The 19,355-nt window shown below is 34.7% G+C and overlaps 1 protein-coding gene across 5 annotated transcripts; it reads right to left on the bottom strand.

Moving 5' to 3' along the window:
- Positions 1-3,417: 3,417 nt before the first annotated feature.
- Positions 3,418-19,339, bottom strand: LOC138709580 (proteasomal ATPase-associated factor 1-like). Of its 5 annotated transcripts, none has more exons than XM_069840458.1 (8): positions 19,205-19,339; positions 18,568-18,681; positions 17,813-17,853; positions 16,485-16,675; positions 13,672-13,767; positions 11,922-12,127; positions 10,008-10,147; positions 3,418-4,115 (listed from the first exon to the last, which is right to left on the bottom strand). In XM_069840458.1, the coding sequence occupies exons 2-8, from the start codon at positions 18,639-18,641 to the stop codon at positions 3,613-3,615; spliced, it is 1,251 nt and encodes a 416-aa protein (XP_069696559.1). In that variant the 5' UTR covers positions 18,642-18,681; positions 19,205-19,339; the 3' UTR covers positions 3,418-3,612. The 5 variants fall into 5 exon arrangements, with proteins under 5 accessions (XP_069696559.1, XP_069696560.1, XP_069696558.1 ...); XM_069840459.1 differs by having other exon boundaries at positions 19,209-19,334; XM_069840457.1 differs by lacking the exon at positions 19,205-19,339 and adding an exon at positions 18,795-18,984.
- Positions 19,340-19,355: the final 16 nt, after the last annotated feature.

Here is a 19,355-nt window from a genome sequence, read left to right as displayed (position 1 = left end):
AAATTATGATATTGGAAAGAAACCACTGTAATTCACGCTGCCAGAATGAAGTGAGATATAAGGCGTGCCAGTAACATAACCTCGTAACTTTACACTGACAGCAAAGTGTATGTAAGTATAGGCCATTTGTTATCTCGTGAAACCAAATGCTTGTGTGCGCTGTAGTTTGTAGTAAAAACCTTATTGGTGGGGGTAAGTGAGCTAACTAGCTGCAAGTAGAAGAGTAGCGAGGGAGGGAAGTTTTCCAATCCACTTCTTTCCCCTTAGGCGTAGGTTGGTTTCACAAGTTACCGAATGGCTTATAACTGATCTTCATCATCATCATCTGATCTTAAGAATCGAAAATAAATGAAATTAATCAAAATGACTGTTCAAATATTTTAATGTAATTGAAACGTAAAAATATAATATTTCTCATGTATGAAATATGAACAACACTTAAATTAGTGAAATATCACGTTATGAAAACTTACTCTTAGTAGAATTATGAAAAATAATGATTAATTATAAAATTCAGGTCCCATTTAAAATCCATTGCCACATACAATACTAATGATTTAGTTACACGGAATGTACAGATAATAAAATTTGAGCATTAATTTGTGAATAAACAGTTCACTTTATGCACAATAGACGAAGACATAAATTGTTCATCTTTTTAATGTCTATTGCGACATTCATAGTAGGCCTTAAAATTTTTAAGATGGATGAAAACTTCGGGAACGAAACTTTCCACGCAATTTATTTTTTATTGGTTGAACTATGCGTTGCAGAAAAATATTTCATTAGAAGTATTGGTTCTATTTCATACAAATAACTTCCTGTTCAAATTTGTGAACTCAAACCCCTAACACCCTGTATACAACAATATGTGCCGTGGTTTTCAATAAATCCAAATTTCAATGTTACATAGTCGGTAGAAAAGGTTAAGATGAGATGTCAGGATCTTTGACAGCAGTCTGTAGTATCTGATGTGCTAGGTATAAATTTTGCTTTAAAAAAAAAAAAAAAAAAAAAAAAAAACAATTTGCGGCAGATGCAAGAAGTATATTTATGCTCGACCATGCCGAAATGTAGTAATTATACACCTGGTAGCAGCCCTTTAATGGACCTCATTAAAGTACACCTATTCATTAAAGTTCAGGTGTTCCACCAATCAGAAAACACCATTGTAGCAATATGAAAGCGCAAGTACTGTATTGATTATTCTCGGATATACAATCGAAAGACAACTAGCGAAACGTCACGGAGGCTGGAAATCCAATACTGTCGCAGAAGGTTATGTTCTGTTACTATAATAATTAGCGTTGTAAATAATTTTCAAATAAATTCAATTTGTCATCTCGTTTTTCAATGTCTAAATCAATTTCAAGATTATATCAATATTAATGTTCATTTTACTCTCTAGATTATATCAAGGTCAATGACATTTGTTCCTCGGAAAAAATCAATACTTTCGCGTCTGCGCACATCTCACAATTTACGAGATATTGCACAAGGTCAGTTCCTCTCTCCAGTCAGATAAGAATAACATGAATACTTATAATTTCAAGTTAGAAATATGGTCGAGCATAAAAAAGTCGTATGAAACTTGCCTATAATGGTAGTAATTAAGACGCGAGTATGTTTATGAAATGAGCGCGAGTTTCATAATTTTCATACCAATGTACTATTGTAGATCACATCTAACGTACTATCTTGATTGTAAATTAACATTGCAGTGTTTTTCATTTTAATGCAAAAGTTTTTTTTTCTTTTTGCTAATGCCACACACATCCACGTGTAGCCATTTGTGCTTCTTCCTCTTTTTTTGGCGACTTTATGGTGAAGAATAATCCTGTCCTGAGGTTGGAGGCATCCATTAGGTCGCATTCTGTTAGCCCTGTATTATAGGATAACATGAATGTGGAAGTAGGCAGAATACAGGAAGATGGTGATAATTATGGCGAAATGAGCCCAGGATCAGATGCCGAAAATTACTCAGCATTTGCTATTAATGGGTTGGGGGAAAACTCCTGGAAAAATCAATCAATCAATCTTCTTAATGTATCCAGCTGTTTGCTGACAACATAAAGTCCACTGTAGTCTATTCAGTTGTTGTTTTTCACGAGAAATGAGGGGTATTTTGATCGGTGTTCATTATAGATGCCTGTTGCTAGTAGCCAGAGTTGGGATGTAGTCAATATATACTGCAGGGCTGTGTCTTCTGCAACTGGTACTGATGATTTTAATTTACTTCTTTTGTGGTTTATGGATGTCCTGGAAAAATCTCAACCAGGCAATTTGTCCCAATCAGGATTCAGTTTGGGTCCACTAGTTTAGTATTCACATACACTGACCAGTACTTCAAGTGATGGACTTTTATTTTATTTGTTTGAACAGTTATTTTCATTTAATTTCTACTTACATATATTTTTCTTCTCATAAAGTTTTACATTTGTTTAAATACAATCTTGAAATATGTTTGTATTTTGATAGTCTAAGATATCATGTACACACAAAGATTCAAATGTCTCGGGTTGATACGAACAAAACAGGGTTAATTAAATAAGTAATAAATGACAACTGAACTACAGTGAAACCTCTCCTTACGGACACCCCCAAGATACGGACACGCCTCATATATGGACAGATTTTTATGTCCCAACTGAAATAATATAGAAATAATGATAAATTTAACTCTCGTTTACAGACACTCTCGGACACGGACACGGACAGCTATTTCACAGTCCTAAAGCTTGCTTTACCTCCTGACTGCGGACAGAACTTGGATTTCAAGACCTAATGTGTTACAGAAATGGAAAATTTAGTTTTGAGAACTGTACAGAAATTCTTTAACATGAAAGAAGACAATACAGGTCTCGTAGGCTACCACTAGCCCAGCCGGTTATATACCCCTTGTCAGCTGGAAGCGGAAAGATAAAGTCATAAAATTTAACCTGTCTGATGGGTCCATGGTTTTCACGATCGTGTATTCGACACATGATGGGGTCGGTCGGTCGGTCAATCAGTTGTTCTGTTTCGAGAGACATGGCACCTGAACGTAAAGGTTAAGTTGAAAACTGTAAATTACAGTACTGCATAACTATAGACCTAGATTGCATGGCACAGTACTGTATTTTCCTTTTTCAGTTTATTTACTGTGGTTCAAAGTTGCAAAGAATTTACTGTAGTGCAGTAGACTGTATTTGGAATTAAACTACAGTAATACATTATTTTCATTTAAGGTGTGAAGGGATACATAATGCATATTATAAATTTACTGTTAGATTGGGGAGCCTCCCTCCCAATAAAGGACACCTCCCAGATGCGGACAGATTGTTACGTCCCTTCGATGTCCGTAAATGAGAGGTTTCACTGTACAAAGAACTCGAGAATTTATAATATCCAGATTAATTTACAAGTGGGCATCCTGAAAACATTCAGAACTTATATTTATTTCATGCCTCATGTTACAGGAATTAAAGCACACATAAGAAAATATAATATATAATGGCAGAGTATATAAACAAGCCAAAACTGCCAGAGTAGATTAGTCTTAATAAAGATGAGTTCATACTTATGAATGTCTTCTTCCTAAATTATGTTAGCATTCAAAATACTCCTACTGCCTCACACAAACGACTCCAAATGTGGCAGAACTTTCAGTACGTCATATTTTCTTACTGTTGCATCTCTGCTGGCCGTATACACGTAAGTTCCATCGAAGGAGAGATCGTAAACAGGATCGCAGTCAGGCCCTGTAAGCTGTACTCTAATATTCCGTAACTTCTCATTACTGTTCCTAGTTGGAAGATGGTGATAAATACAAGTTCCATCAGCTTTACCGATGAAGAACCCATCTTCTTTGAATGGCAGAAGGCACAGTCCTGCACTATTGGATTCGAACCAACAGTGCAATGGCTCAGAAGGGTGCTGGAAACTGTACAGCAGGATCTGGCCGTCCTGGCAGCCCACCACAAAGTAATCAACTGACAATATTGCCACACAGTTGACTGCAGAGCAATGGGGTACAGAGAAAAGGTTCTGTCGGCTACGCACTGCTAAGCAATGCACTGTGCCGTCTTCACAACCCAGCAGTAAGATCTTGTTTTCAGTGCCGACTTCGTGCTCACCTGCAAAGAAAACAACTGAAATGTATCAGTCTGCCAAACCCATAGAGCAACATGAGCAGGAAAGTCTTGTAAGAAAAATATGTACCTCGAAATCAGTGTATCGCAAATTATCCTACAGTATGTAGAGACAAAATCTGACATTTTAGATGAAGCTCAAGAAATCTTCATGTGTACGGGCTATTCCATATGAAACCGATCAGTAAAAAACCTCGCATTTTTTTTTATACTCTAATTTTTTCCCTACTTATACAAGGTGCTGAGGGGAGTGCATTTTCAAAAATATACTATCGAAAGGTCCACACCTGTGGAGTAACGGTCAGCGCGTCTGGCTGCGAAACCAGGTGGCCCGGGTTCGAATCCCGGTCGGGGCAAGTTACCTGGTTGAGGTTTTTTCTGGGGTTTTCCCTCAACCTAATACGAGCAAATGCTAGGTAACTTTCGGTGCTGGACTCCGGACTCATTTCACCGGCATTATCACCTTCATTTCATTCAGACGCTAAATAACCTAGATGTTGATACAGCGTCGTAAAATAACCCAATAAAAAAAAACTATCGAAAGTCAAACGGTTTTCGTATTATTGAGCGACAAATTTAGCGTATTTTATAAAAACAAGCCTCTTTCAGCGCTCAGAACTCTGGAACCATTTACTGCAGAACACTGAACTGCCATTTGGTAGATTATGTTAAGAAGTAATCCTTATTTTCATTGTACACACAGAGACAGATAATCTGATTTTACTTGCTTTTAGGCTTTTTGCCAATTTGTAAAAATGTAAAAAATATTGAGAAACAACCTTGCATTATTAAGAGGGATTCGGCATTGTTTGCTTAGTGGTATGGCAGTAAGTTTCGAGGGTATTAAATAAATTATTTTCACACGCATAGACTTGAACAGCGCAGTACCGCACGCACTGGCCGAGAGCTGAAGATAAGCGAGCGTTGAGCGTCATTTTACTCCTGTGTTTATGAAACCCTGTGATAAAGCTAGCACAGTCATGGCTGCTAGACGACACATCACGTGTTTATGTCTCCTGGTCTTGCTTGCCTACGCTAGCTTCCGCCTCACAGTCAGCTGGTTAGTTCAAGCGCGTACTATATATTTTCTTTATTTGATATTTTCAATACTTTCTTATCAACGTGCCATAGTAAATAATATGTGTTTATTTGTACTTTCAATGCGGAATCTAACTACATGTTTTTAAAATATTTTTTCCTTGGCAAAGGCGTCTTAATGAGGAAAAATCTAATTTTCTCCATTTCCATAAAAAAAAAGTAAACTTTAATTTCTGAGCATCAAAATAAATCATGATTTTGATCATTGGGTGAAAGGGTTTCGGAGCTACAACAGTTTAAAGTTGTTAATTTTATGAAAATACGATAAATTTAAATATTTTTAATTTAAACACTATGAAGTTCTGATGCCTCAAACTTTGCACAAAGCATTGTATCACAGTTCTCTACGTACAATAAAAGTCTTATTATATTTAGAAATTGTAAGGTCAATTTTCTCTATATTTCAGTCGATTTGAGATGGAATAGCCCATACTTTCGAAAAAATGAAAATCAACATCTGATATTACAGCAAAGCCTCGAATGACAGATATGCCAAAGTTTGCACAGTATAAGAAGACGACTTTCGAAAAAAAGATACCCATTCATTACATACCATGCAAGCATTATTAATTTTAAATTCTTTGCGTCTTAATTGTACTGTAAATTATGACTGAACAAAATGGCTGTTTATACTAAATATGTTGTTGTTATTTTCTAATGCCAGGCGTTTGACAATAAAGTCATTTGACTTCTTGTACTCCAATATTTTTCAAAGATATTGTCATGGTCAGCCACTGAAGCACAGATTTTGAGGTGTTCACAATGGGATGGTATCCATTGAAATACAATTCTTTTATTGAGTGATATTAATTGAGAGAACATTTTAATTATTTCTGCTGTTTGAGATGAAGATGTGTGTTTAGAGACGATTGATAGAATAGCTGCTTTGGAGTCTGACAATATAACTGCATTCTTAAATTTATTGATGTGGCATAGAAGATGCCTGAGACTTTCACTTATTGGAATGATTTCTCCATCAAAACTTGTTCCATATCCAAGAGATCTATAAAGTGAGAAGAGACAGCACGTAACACCTGCACCGGCACCTTGTTCTCTGGAGATCAAGGATCCGTTGGTGTATAAATGAAGCCAGTTTTGTGGAGACTACCTAATATTAATTTTGTCTATTAATAGAGTTAAAGGTTTTGGTTTAATTTGTAAGTTTTCTTTTAAATTCGGAATACTGATTTTCTGTTTTAATTCTTGAACCATGGATATGAAACTTTTTTTGAGTTTTTAATCTACAGAGAGGACTGTACGAATGCCAATTGTTTCCTGGTAATCTGATTAATAAATTAAATGTACATCAAACAATAAATACCTTTTAAAATAACAGTCCAAAGGAAAAAAAAGTATAATTAATATAAGATAAATAGAAAGCACATTACTACTGATATTACGGTCATCAAGTGATGATATTGAACTAATCATCTGAACAAGTTTTTTCTTTTTTTTTACATATAATAGACAAAATACACACAGACATTGAAAATGAATTGATTATACTGAACGTTTATGTAAGATGAAAAACTTCCCTTTTGTAAACATGCAGCTTTATTTAAAAAGATACAACTATACAAATAAGATGACAGAATAAAGCAGCAAATGTAGAACTTACAGATGAACAAAAGCTAATACTCGAGAAAAATGTATTATTTTTAATTGGTTATTTAACAAAGTTGCATTATAATCTTTTCGCTGTCAGAAAAATCCTAATATAAACAATAGCACGTGACTGAAGTGAGGCTTCATTGGCCGCTGTTTGGCGTCATAGATTCTCAGTATGTGTTCCCGCCTACTGTTGTACATTCTGTTTCATGTTAAACATTTCCCGTTACTCGTCAAGTAGGCCTAACCTCACTACTATGCATTTGTTTGCTTAGGAATAATTTACTTTATAATTATACTGTAATTAAATTATCACATAATTTATTATATACATTCAAGACTATTTGTTTTTCCGCTTTTGAGAAGGTTTCCAATCTTACGACTAATAGCCACACACACCGAGGATACAGAAGCCATACTTCAGTACCACGTGCTTACGTAGCGATGCCAGCTCTTAGAAGAACAGACTACCGCGGTGTTACTGTTGGTATTAATCCGCGTTCATAGTACATAACAAAATATAAAAGTAGTTTTTCTTTTACATAACGTTTTACATATGAGTGAAGTTATATGTTTCATTGTATTTAACAACTAGAATTGAATTTTTTATTTTCAAATAATACAAGATTATGGTTTCCAAACACGAACTATATTTCTCTGCGTCGTATGAGTGTTTCGACTGGGAGCCAATCACGGGTATGACAGCAACGTACTTCTGTTTACATTAGGATTTTTCTTACAGCGAAAACAGTATAGATGCAGTGTGATCTACCATGTGGAAGAAATGGTATATGGCGAAATCTTCGGAAAAAAGTGATGCAGGAAATCAGTTCTAGCAAGATTCGAACCCATGTTCCAGCGAAGTCTCAGTATGAGTCGAGCTTGGTAAGTCTAAGCTACATCAATGGTCAAACAAGTTACTAATAAAGAATACGCTGACATTAATAAAAAGGCATACCCAAGAAGATTCGGTTCAGATCCCTTTTGTGCAGGAGGCTTTAGTTCGATGGGGTGAGGTTTCCAATAACTCTGATCCTCCGTCTTTTCCAGCGGTTCAAAAGAATTGGGATGAAATACTAATCTCTCTTGTTAAGGAGTCCCTTCAGTCATCTTTTTCTTCAGATACAGATCGTGCTCGTTTTTTGGCTCTCCAACAAAATGTTTCAGGATCTTGGCTTCATGCAATTCCTTCCCCTAACATCGGTACCCTTATGGATCTCAAATCCTTTAAAGTTTCCGTGGCTTTACGCCTCGGTTGCAAAATCTGTCACATTCATAAATGTATCTGTGGCAATATTGTAGATTCTTATGGCCACCATGCCTTAAGTTGTGTCATGAATAAGGGGCGTCTCTCTCTCATTCATCGCTCAATGACATCATTAAAAGAGCATTAACATCCTCAGGGGTTCCATCCATCTTAGAACCTTCCGGGATCAGCCGTTCCGACGGCAAGAGACTCGATGGTCTGACTCTAGTCCCGTGGCGTGTAGGCAAATCCTTAATTTGGGATTCCACATGTGTGGATACACTGGCCCCTTCAACCTCTAAGACACCAGGATTTGCAGCAGAAAGTGCTGTTGTCAGTAAACACCATAAATATAAACATCTTGCAGATAATTATATTTTTGTCCCTTTTGCGGTTGAAAAGTTTGGTTCATGGTGTAGTCACAGTCTACTATATACAGTCGCGAAGCTTGAGGTGATTTTTTGCAAATCTCGTGATAAAGCGCTCCAAGCGGTTAGCAACTAGAAACAATAGACTGTCCACAGTCGACTTTGGACTGTGTCGTATTTCCATCGAGTGCTAGCTCGTTGCGTATTTCACATTGATGCTTGTGAAATGTTCGTTATTGGTTGTAATGAAAATGTTAATGGCTAAAATACAATAATTGGAATAATAATATTTTACTAGAGACGTAGAAAAATTAAGTTTGTTTTAATGAAATTTATTGATCACGTTTTATTTTCAATTCTGGTGGGATTATTATTGCTTAGGCCTACTTTTTTTTTTCAAAGATATGTTTTTAATTATAGCTGTTAATTTTGTTGTTATTTTTATTTGTTACTTTACTAGAGACGTAGAAATAAAATTTATTGATCACGTTTTATTTCCAATTCTGGTGTGATTATTATTGCTTAACCTCATCCCACTTTGTTAACTACATAAGCCTACACTACAAGTACCGGTACACGTAAGTTACTCCATTAATTCATATTCCCATTATTATTGTTATTATATTATTGTTGTAAAGGGAAATGAAAATTAATATTTATTGGTTTCATAGTTAATTATCATTATAATCTTGAATGAGTGAAGGGATTATAGTAAATTTCAGTTCGTTTTGCACAAACAAAAATAATATTAACCTATTTCTTGCAGGTATCTTCGAGTTTATAGTGGAATTTAATATACCTCATTAAAATAATAAATTAACTTTATGCATTTAATATTTCAATAATGGAAGAGCTGTTAATTTTTCCAAAAGAACACAACGAAAGTGTAACATATTTTGTTGTCTACTAGGAGAGAGATCTGCGATGATGAGGCGATAGTAGCGATCCTAGTGGTGGGCAACTGCCCATGTTTGCATTTTTACTATATATTGAGCTTCGCGACTGTATATAGTAGACTGTGGTGTAGTGAAGCCAATGCTCTCATCTCCACCATAGGCAGAAGTTTAGTGCAGCTTTCTGGGGACCCTCGAAGCAGTCAATATCTACGTCAGCGCATTGGCATCACCATTCAGCGCTGTAATGCTGCAAGTATTCTTGCATCCTTCCCCGAGTCCTCTTATTTAGATGAAATTTTCTTCCTTTAATTATTGAATTTATTTGTATTTTATTATAGTATACATGTCAATGTGAATACAATTTCCCAAGAAGAACAGCAGTTGTTCTATTACAGATACAAACAGGTCATGATTGCCCGATTGAACATCTACGTATAAATAGGTGCATTATATTGGTAGAAATAGATGCAGTACTAGATAATATCCATCTGATCAAATGCCAAGGCCTGAACAGTAACAGGAGAACTGGACTATACTGGGGAACCTAACAGAGAAAAATATTTTAAATCTCTATAGAGTCCTTGGGCAACCAGCCAGCCAATTTCACGTAATGTCGGTATTCTGTGGAAAAAAATTACTACAAGCATCACCAGTTACGTACTTGGGGGCTCTTCAGGAGCTGCTAATTGTAACTTGTTGTTAGCCACTCCCAGACTGCAGCTATTGATGGTTGTTGGCAATTCTACAAGAGTTGCTATGCAAGAAGCCTCACCACAACTCCACAGTTTGGCTCGGCCATCCCTGAAAACAGAAAAAATAAATTGAAGAGCAGCCCTTATTCTTATAATTTCTGAGAGGCATATGTTATGAACAGGATCAGGTTTTTTTGGTGAAAATGTTTCAAATCTTTCGTGAAAAGTTAATAAAATATAGTACCGGTATTTATGATTTAAAATGTGACAGTAATTTCGTGATTTTTTTTTTTTCACCATGTAGACCTAATTTCATATACTCATACACAATCTTAATTAGCAGTAATCGTATATGCAGTATTTGCAATATCCATGCCGAAACAAAGTAATATAAAATATTAATAATAATAATAATAATAATAATAATAATAATCGATCATGATGATAATTCATTAATTCAATCATTCATTCAGTATTCTGCCCAAGGGCAGGTCTTTCACTGCAAATCCAGCATTCTTCAATATTTCATATTATCCGCCATTCCTCTTATTCTCCACATATGATCCATTTATTTCAATGTTGTCTATCGTCTGATATCTTTTTCTTCCCCGAACTTTTCTTCCGTTCACCATTCCTTCCAGTGCATCCTTCAATAGGCAGTTTCTTCTTAGCCAGTGACCCAGCTAATTTCCTTTCCTCTTTCTGATCAGTTTCAACATTATTCTCTCTTTCTAACACAGCTTCATTTCTTATTCTGTCTGTCCATTTCACATGCTCCAATCTTCTCCATATCCACATTTCAAATGCTTATTGTTGTTGTTATTAATATTATTCTTTGGGGCTAAGAGGGATGAAGTGGCAGGAGAATGGAGAAAGTTAAACAACGCAGAACTGCATGCATTGTATTCTTCACCTAACATAATTAGGAACATTAAATCCAGACGTTTGAGATGGGCAGGGCATGTAGCACGTATGGGTGAATCCAGAAATGCATACAGTGTTAGGTGAAAGACCTGAGAGAAAAAGATCTTTGAGGAGGCCAAGACGTAGATGGGAGGATAATATTAAAATGGATTTTAGGGAGGTGGGATATAATGGTAGGGACTGGATTAATTTTACTCAGGATAGGGACCAATGGCAAGCTTATTTGAGGGTGGCAATGAACCTCCGGGTTCTTTAAAAGCCATTTAAGATTTATTATTATTATTATTATTATTATTATTATTATTATTATTATTATTATCATCATCATCATCATCATCATCATCATCATCATCATCATCATCTGTACCTCTTTTAACTCAGTTTTATACAAAACCTCAGTCATCAATGGTCCTAAAGAAAGTAATAGATTTTTCAAATAATTTGTCTCTCTATCCTTTTGCAGCTAACATCTTCAAAACTAATATACTGTATTTCTTTAAAATAATTAGAAAAATAATCCTTTTTCGTTTTTATAGCAAAAAATTAAGACAGCCAATTTTAGCGAAAATTCGCGACAATTTCCTTTCATATATCAGTCACATATCTCTGTCACATTTCGACAGGAAAAAAAAAAACCCTGGATATGTAAAACTGCATGTATTTTATCATGTATTTTATATATAAAAGATAGAAAGTCGAAATGTGAATTATCATACTGGTTCTGAACCTTTATTCATATAAATACATGACACAAGTATTCAACAACGAACAAGTTAATATGATACACATACTGAATGTGACTTCAAACTTTGTACTTGTCATCAGATTCTTCTGAACTACTACTGTCGAAAGACAGGGTGATTATCTTCAAAAGTGATCTAATATAACGATTTCATAGATGCTGTACATGAAATGTAGTTCTGTCACACATAAGAAAACAACAGCAATGTCGTGCTTACTTAGAAACTGAAATTATGTTGCGACCTCTGTCAACGATACACATGTCAGTCACAGCTGCAGTATGGCCACGCAAAGTTACAGGACACTGCCCTGTTTCAGCAGACCATATTTTAAGCTGCATGTCTGCACCGCCAGAGAGTATGACAATGCCAGATGGAAAGAAACGACATTTGTACACGTCACCCACATGGCCCTCCAAAGTCCTCTGTAACAACGTAATCAGTGAAACAATTTTTTGAGCTCTCAAATATTTGTTTTGGTGTACTGAAATTTGAATTACAATTTGAAGCAATGTCATAAACAATGTAGAAACTTTTATGCAAAAGACTAATAATATTCTCTTTTATTAAGTTACTAGTAAAAGAACTTGCTTTAAGGGGAGAGGATGGTATTTTTTGGTGAAAAATGAGTAAATTAAAAAAAAAATTAATCTTTAAAATACTCTGTGATATATGTGAAATGCATAGCATAACATTTTTGTGGGCATTTGTACCCTTATCGGATGTTGAGTCGCCATTTTTCAACTTCCTGCGTTATGGATTTTTAAATCACTCACCCATTTTTATTGTTGTTTCCGGTAAATTAAATAAAAAAAAAAAAACTTTTTTCTTTGAAATACCCTTTGATATGTGTGGAATGCATTGCATAACATTTTGTGGGTATTTGTGTTCTTATCGGATGTTGAGACATAATTTTTAAACTTCCTGCACTATGGATTTTTAAATCACACGCCCGCTTATATCAATTTCCAGTAACTTCATTTTTTTTTTGCTACATTGCCAGACAAAAATGGATATAATTTCTGAACTATTGAAGATGCATGCATAAAATTTACAACACCCATTCTTTAGACTGTCAGGAAACTTTTCTCTGTAACAGAATTTTGTTAATTGATTTCATTTTAAAAATATGTCCGTTTGTTTGCAAGAAAGGAAATCAGAAAATTATTATTAAATTTTAATTGTTTATTTTACAAACGTAGGGACTAATATCAAAATTCTGTTACAGACAGTTTGTAGAACATGCTTTTGCAAATACATTCCAAAGAACTGTTTGAATCTATCTTTAAAAACGGTTTAGATATATCGGTTTTAGTACAATCCTGCATTGGGCATATTTTTTTCAAATTTGAGCCCCCAAATAATTTTTTTTTTCAAATATTTTTATTTGGTTAAGTTTATACAGCTATGAGCTCTCTACATACAAAAAATTAATATTTTACACCAAATAGGAAAAAAGTTAAAAAAAATACCATCCTCTCCCCTTAAATATTCATTTGATTATCTTTCTCTCTATTGTAACTAAACATACATAATTTATTGGATTACTAAGTTCGTGTTCATCTGGAGAATGTAGTGGTGATTTGTTCAAAATTGTGAGTCAACAGCATATGAAATGAAGTTGGTAAACTTGATTTTAGTCAAATGGGATTGTTCCACAGAATTATTTAAATTTAGCCATTTGCTCTTAGGAAACAACTGTCTGCCTGCTATGTTTGTTCAAGATTCAAAATAATCAAGCCAACCTCAGCAATAATAATTAACGAAACAATACATGCATCTTTTGATACATGTCGATAAACTAAAGAAATAGTGAATGAAGGAATTTAGAACTAACGTAAGACAAACAGTAAAGGCCAATATTTGCTGTTGGAAACAGAATATTTCTTATTCTTAACTGACCTTAAAAAAAAGTGTTCAGGCATAGAAATATCATTTCTACCATCCAATCATAATATTATTGACATACCCTCAAAAGACCTTGTCTGGTGTCCCACACTTGCAGTTTATTTTCTGTACATACTGACACACATAAACCCCCTGAAGTTACATCAAGTGATATCACCTGCGAAATAAATAATCTCAGATTAAACGATACAATTTGTGATAGAAGTTATTGTAGAATATAGACCTGAGTGGCCCTTAAACCTGTGAATCATTATTAAAATAATTATGATCCTTGTAATGAAATATTTGGAAAGAAATTGTGTTCAGAGTTCTGAAATATTTATGAGAATTTAATATTCCATTCCCCTGTATTTCCAAACAGCAGAATTACATAGGTAAAAGCAAGAATGCATCAAGTTTGTTTTCTTTTGAAAGATTAATAAATGATAAATAACTTTTTTCGAAAAATGTATGTCTTATTTTCTCTTTAGACCAAGCATAAAACAAAAGCATTGTGATGCTGCAAAACATGGGTTTCAAGACTTTCACCATCTCTCACATTGAAAAAACAGTTCTGGACATACCATATACTTGTACCTACAGCAATTAATAATTAATAAGAGATCTGTATTTGAAATCAAAAACACAAAATGAAGATTTAGTTCAAATCAATGCAGACGATTTTTGTTACATAGAATAAGGTGATAAATTAATATAATTCATGTTGAATGAAAAATTATTTGCGACGAGAAATTATTGTAGAGAAAAAATTATTTCTGTTTTTCGTTAAAATTTGTTTAGATATTACCATCTCTGGTTAATGTTAATGTTATGTTTTATTTAACGACGCTCGCAACTGCAGAGGTTATATCAGCGTCGCCGGATGTGCCGGAATTTTGTCCCGCAGGAGTTCTTTTACATGCCAGTAAATCTACTGACATGAGTCTGTCGCATTTAAGCACACTTAAATGCCATCGACCTGGGCCGGGATCGAACCCGCAACCTTGGGCACCATCTCTGGTGCTGACAACTATATAAATAATAGGTAGGCTATGTAAGTTATTTATTAAAGCATTAGCAATCACCAGTTGTAAGCCCCCACTGTTATTGAGAGGGAGGGAGTAAATTTCTACAGAATACATTGCTTTTGCAACTGTGTAAATAATAGTTACAGGAATATAAATAGATTCTCATTATAAACCTATAGTAGGCCTATCTTTTCACATTTATACTTTGTGCTTTTAAATGCTCATTTTCATAAAGAGAGAGCAAAAAAAAAAAAATCAAAATTATTATTATTATGCATATTCGTGTGAATTTGCACACGATTAATTACTGGTACATTTGCTTGAACTGTAAAATACTACTAGGTTCAAAAAGTTCCCGGAATTTTACTACAATTTTTCGTATTAATATATAACAAGGGATATTATACATTTGTTTTGTTGGTAACATTCATGATGTCATTTCCTTAAAGTTTGCTGATAATGGCAATTATTGGTTTTGAGTTGTAGGCAATTGTTTATCATAGTGTTTTGTTTGTTCGTCGCATTTTGTAATTATGTCCACAGAGCAAAGTACAAACATCAAGTTCTGTGTTTTGCTGGGGACATGATCAGTATGGCTGATGAAGATGGTGATTTCTTAAACAAAATGAAACTGGTGCTACTTGTACGACCCAGTCCCTAAACGACAGTCATCTGAGTGGAAATCGAAAACATCTCCTCGGAAGCAAAAATTTCCTAGGGACACTTCCAAAGGCAAAGTTATTTTAAATGTTATGTTTTATTTAACGACGCTCGCAACTGCAGAGGTTATATCAGCATCGCCGGATGTGCCGGAATTTTGTCCCGCAGGAGTTCTTTCACATGCCAGTAAATCTACTGACATGAGCCTGTCGCATTTAAGCACACTTAAAGCAAAGTTATGTTGGAAGTTTTCTTCGACTCTCAGGGTCTCATGCACCATGAGTTCATTCCAGAAGGTCGTACTGTAACGAAAGAATTGTACGTAGAAACCCTCCGTCGCCTCTGGGACGCAGTGAGAAGGAAACGTCCAGAAAAGTGGGTAGAAAACAACTGGTTCCTTATGCATGACAATGCACCTGCTCATCGCGCAATTATTGTAAAGAATTTTCTTGCCAGGCACAACATAACTGCTTTGGATCACCCACCATACTCTCCTGATCTCTCACCACCTGATTACTTTCTGTTTCCCCGTCTGAAAAGTCATCTGAAAGGACGGAGATTCAATGCTGAAGAGGTTATCGCAAACGCGACGAGAGCACTAAGACGGGTTTCACAAAATGGCTTCCAGGCCTGCTTCCAGGAACTCTACACGCGTTGGCAAAAGTGTGTTGTTGCGGAAGGCAACTATTTTGAAGGGAATGCTGTAGAATAGTGTTTAAGGTACGTTGTTTCTATGATGGTAGCAAATTCCGGGAACTTTTTGAACCTAGTATGTATATCAAATAAATCAAAATCTTACTTTTTGGCATCGTATAGAATATCTGTGTGTGCAATTCAGAAAACTAATTTTATTTTCTTTGCAGGGTGAATAGTAAATGGTCTTTCGAATAATAGTTCAAGAAAATAAACTATAAATGACAATGATAAGGAAAATGAATTGTTTCGAAATGCGCAAAACATTTAATTTTATATCCACAGCCTGCATAGGAATATCTTTTTAGTAACTTAATTTCCAAACTTCTTTTATTTTTCTGGTACAATACTATGCATGCTGTGGTAAAATACTTCACACACATTCAGAATACCTCCAATAAGAACTAAGTGGCCCACTTGTAGCTGGATGATTTTAATTTGGCCCCTTGTCTTGTCCATATTGTTAATGTTTATACACGAATAAAATTTAAATAACGACAAATAAGCTACTTACACTCTTAGAATGTATTCCACTGAATATTCTACAGGGAGCTACAAAAATACATATGTTTCCAGAATCATGTTTAACTTGTATTGTATTCCGTGAAATTCCACACACTGTGAAACCATCTGCTGCCGTAAGTCTTGGAATACCTTCATTACTGAGGCCCTGGCTGTGAATCTTCCCTTGAAAGCTAGTTTGACCTAAGAACAAATAAGTTATCGTACTTAAAATAATTTTATAGAACAAGAGACATTTCTAAATACCATTACATCCAATTCTACTACAGTCATTAATATATCTCTTGACATTTTCAGCTCTAGTTGTTTAGCCTACTTTAGTAACTTAACTAACCTTAACACTAATGCTCTATAGCATCTTGCTGTCTGCTGAACAACTACAGCTATGCTGAGTAATAGAAGTTTTAACTTATTTGAGAATTTTTCTATTGTGATGAAGATATTGAGTTTTGTACATGTGCTGAAATTTGAAATTCAGTTTCTCCAAAGTTTGGAACTACCCATCACTCCATCCTCAGTAATACAGTATCACTAAAGAACTGGTCCATCATGATACACTGTCCAATGTGTTCGATATAAATTCAATTTCAACACATGGTTGCAAAACTCAAAATCTTCTTCACAATCCAGCCATTGTTAAGACCTGAAATTTCAGATTTCTCTGTTGCTCGTATATGAGTACAGTATTTACATCCAGAATGACTCTAGTAATATGACAAGAATTTTATGAATGAAAATTATCACATTATAAAATACAGAAAAAAGATTGTGGCATTGTCTTTACAAAGAATGTAATATTAGTAACAAGCAAAATGTTATTGTCCCTACTTAGTGTAATAAAAGACCTTTAAGTAAATAGGCTTTAATAAGCTGAAAACAATAAATTGTTTGTAACCATAACAACGAACATTTGAATACGACCATAACAGACAATATTTAACACTACAACAGTCTTCCATGATCACGCGAAATTATGATAGGCCTACTGTAATGAACCACTAGATTCAATGCTCTTCAGGATAATGGTGGTAAACTAAAGTTGAGAATTAAAAGAAACATTTTCAGGAATCTGCTCTGTTTCTATTATTCTTTTATCTACTGTTCAAAATTATGGTGGGCCATAGATTTTGTTGTCAAAGGACTGACATCGATTTATTTACACTAAATATTCTAAGTGATTCTATTTTCACCTAAAAACGAAATTGTAAATGGTGTTCTAAAATACAATTTTCAAAATTAATTTCAGAGAATGAATAACACCTGAAAGATCATTTTGAAGAAGTTACATATAATTATGTATTGTAACTCTAAAAAAGTTACCTCGGTATTTGCAGGCTATCCAAAAAGCTGCATTAGCTCTTCTGGAAAAGAAATGAATGTGTTAAATATATCACACAGACATTATTACCTATGCATTGTATGGCAGTACTAATGAAGTTATTTTTGACAGACTTAGGTGTAGTAAGTTAAATGCTGTGGTAGGTACTACATAGTTTAAAACTTGTCATTGCTGTTAATTAAGTACATACCGTATTTTGCTTCAATTAAGAGTTGTGAGAACATTAATTTTGTAATTTTAACCGTATTTGTATTTTTTTTTTACCTCAAAGTTGAGGGTCGACCAGTTAGTATGGAGTTGGAACAATAATGAAGCTTTAAAAATTTTTTTAAGCACACTTAAATGCCATCGACCTAGGCCGAGGTCGAACCCGCAACCTCGTGCACAGAAGGCCAGCGCTATACTAGGCCGCTCTGAGTGCTGTATGTAGGTCTATTTAGAAAAACAACGGGGGTGCGCTTCCGAACAGGGGCAGCGGCATTTCCTCTAAGGTTAGAGCCCAGTTTAGGTGTGTGTATTAATAGAAAATTAGGGGCTAGAAAATATTGAGAATATGACGCATGTTTATATGACATTTTTTGTGAAAATAAGTTTACATTTCTGGGAGCGAGAAGAAAGACCCTAGGTCTGCTTGCATTACAATGTACTTAACACTGAACTATGAATAAGCAGAATTTTCTAAGTTGCACAATGATATATAAGGGAACAAAATTAATAGTTATGGAACTGCACTCACCTAATAACTTCATCCCAGTCACATTGGATTAAAATTACTGGTGCTTGAGTCGATGTATTATTTCCTCCCGGCATGAATAAAGGTTATGTAAAACTATGGCTGAAAACTCGTAACCTGTCAGAGGAACATTGAACAATATAAGTATATAGAATAAAATTATCTGTAATTATAGAATTTATAATTATATTACATGTGTTCTTTAAATTGACCATGTTTAATTTCTATACCGTTACTGTTAGTATCCAGAACAGGCCTCGTAAATACCTAACAACCTTGGAATTCCAGACCTTGTTTATAGTACTGTTTTTATTTTGTATGTTTTGTAAGCAAATACCAATGTCACCAACATCTCACGTGGTTAAAGGAAACAAAACAAGCCTGACAGGAGTAGATATCAGGTGTGCCAATAATGATGATACATAATATACTGGGTGTGGATATAGACGTGGCAAGTACGAACCGTAACTTCATAAATAGAAGTGTAAAAAAATCCGACGAGTATGAAGTGAATCATAATATATTAATAGAGACGATAACTGACAATATATTCTTATGAAGTGTCATTCATATAGCTAACTACGTGAAATATGGCAGCCTTGATCTAGTGTGGTATTGTGCAATAGTTTGTGAAAAATACCTGCCGTGTATCGTCATTTGAGGAGTGTTGTGTGTTGTATGTGATCAGGAACTGGTACAGTTATTCTGATCGGATATAGTATGCGACTGCGTAACATGTGAGATGTGATTACTCCGTTGACGTGGAATAGTTGATTTACTGCCGCTAATAC

Source organism: Periplaneta americana, chromosome 11 (genome assembly GCF_040183065.1).
Source record: "Periplaneta americana isolate PAMFEO1 chromosome 11, P.americana_PAMFEO1_priV1, whole genome shotgun sequence".
Classification (NCBI taxonomy): Eukaryota; Metazoa; Arthropoda; class Insecta; order Blattodea; family Blattidae; genus Periplaneta; species Periplaneta americana.
Note: the sequence above shows the minus strand (reverse complement) of the source record. Positions and strands in the feature narration are given on the sequence as shown.

What these genes read in the sequence shown, in the direction of transcription:
- LOC138709580 (XM_069840458.1), bottom strand. Translation starts at nt 18,641, where the DNA reads ATGCCGGGAGGAAATAATACATCGACTCAAGCACCAGTAATTTTAATC. An exon ending in GATAGCCTGCAAATACCGAG is followed by an intron (nt 16,676 to 17,812) that starts GTAACTTTTTTA and finishes ATTTGTTCTTAG; the next exon opens with GTCAAACTAGCTTTCAAGGG. An exon ending in CCAGACAAGGTCTTTTGAGG is followed by an intron (nt 12,128 to 13,671) that starts GTATGTCAATAA and finishes ACGTTGTTACAG; the next exon opens with AGGACTTTGGAGGGCCATGT.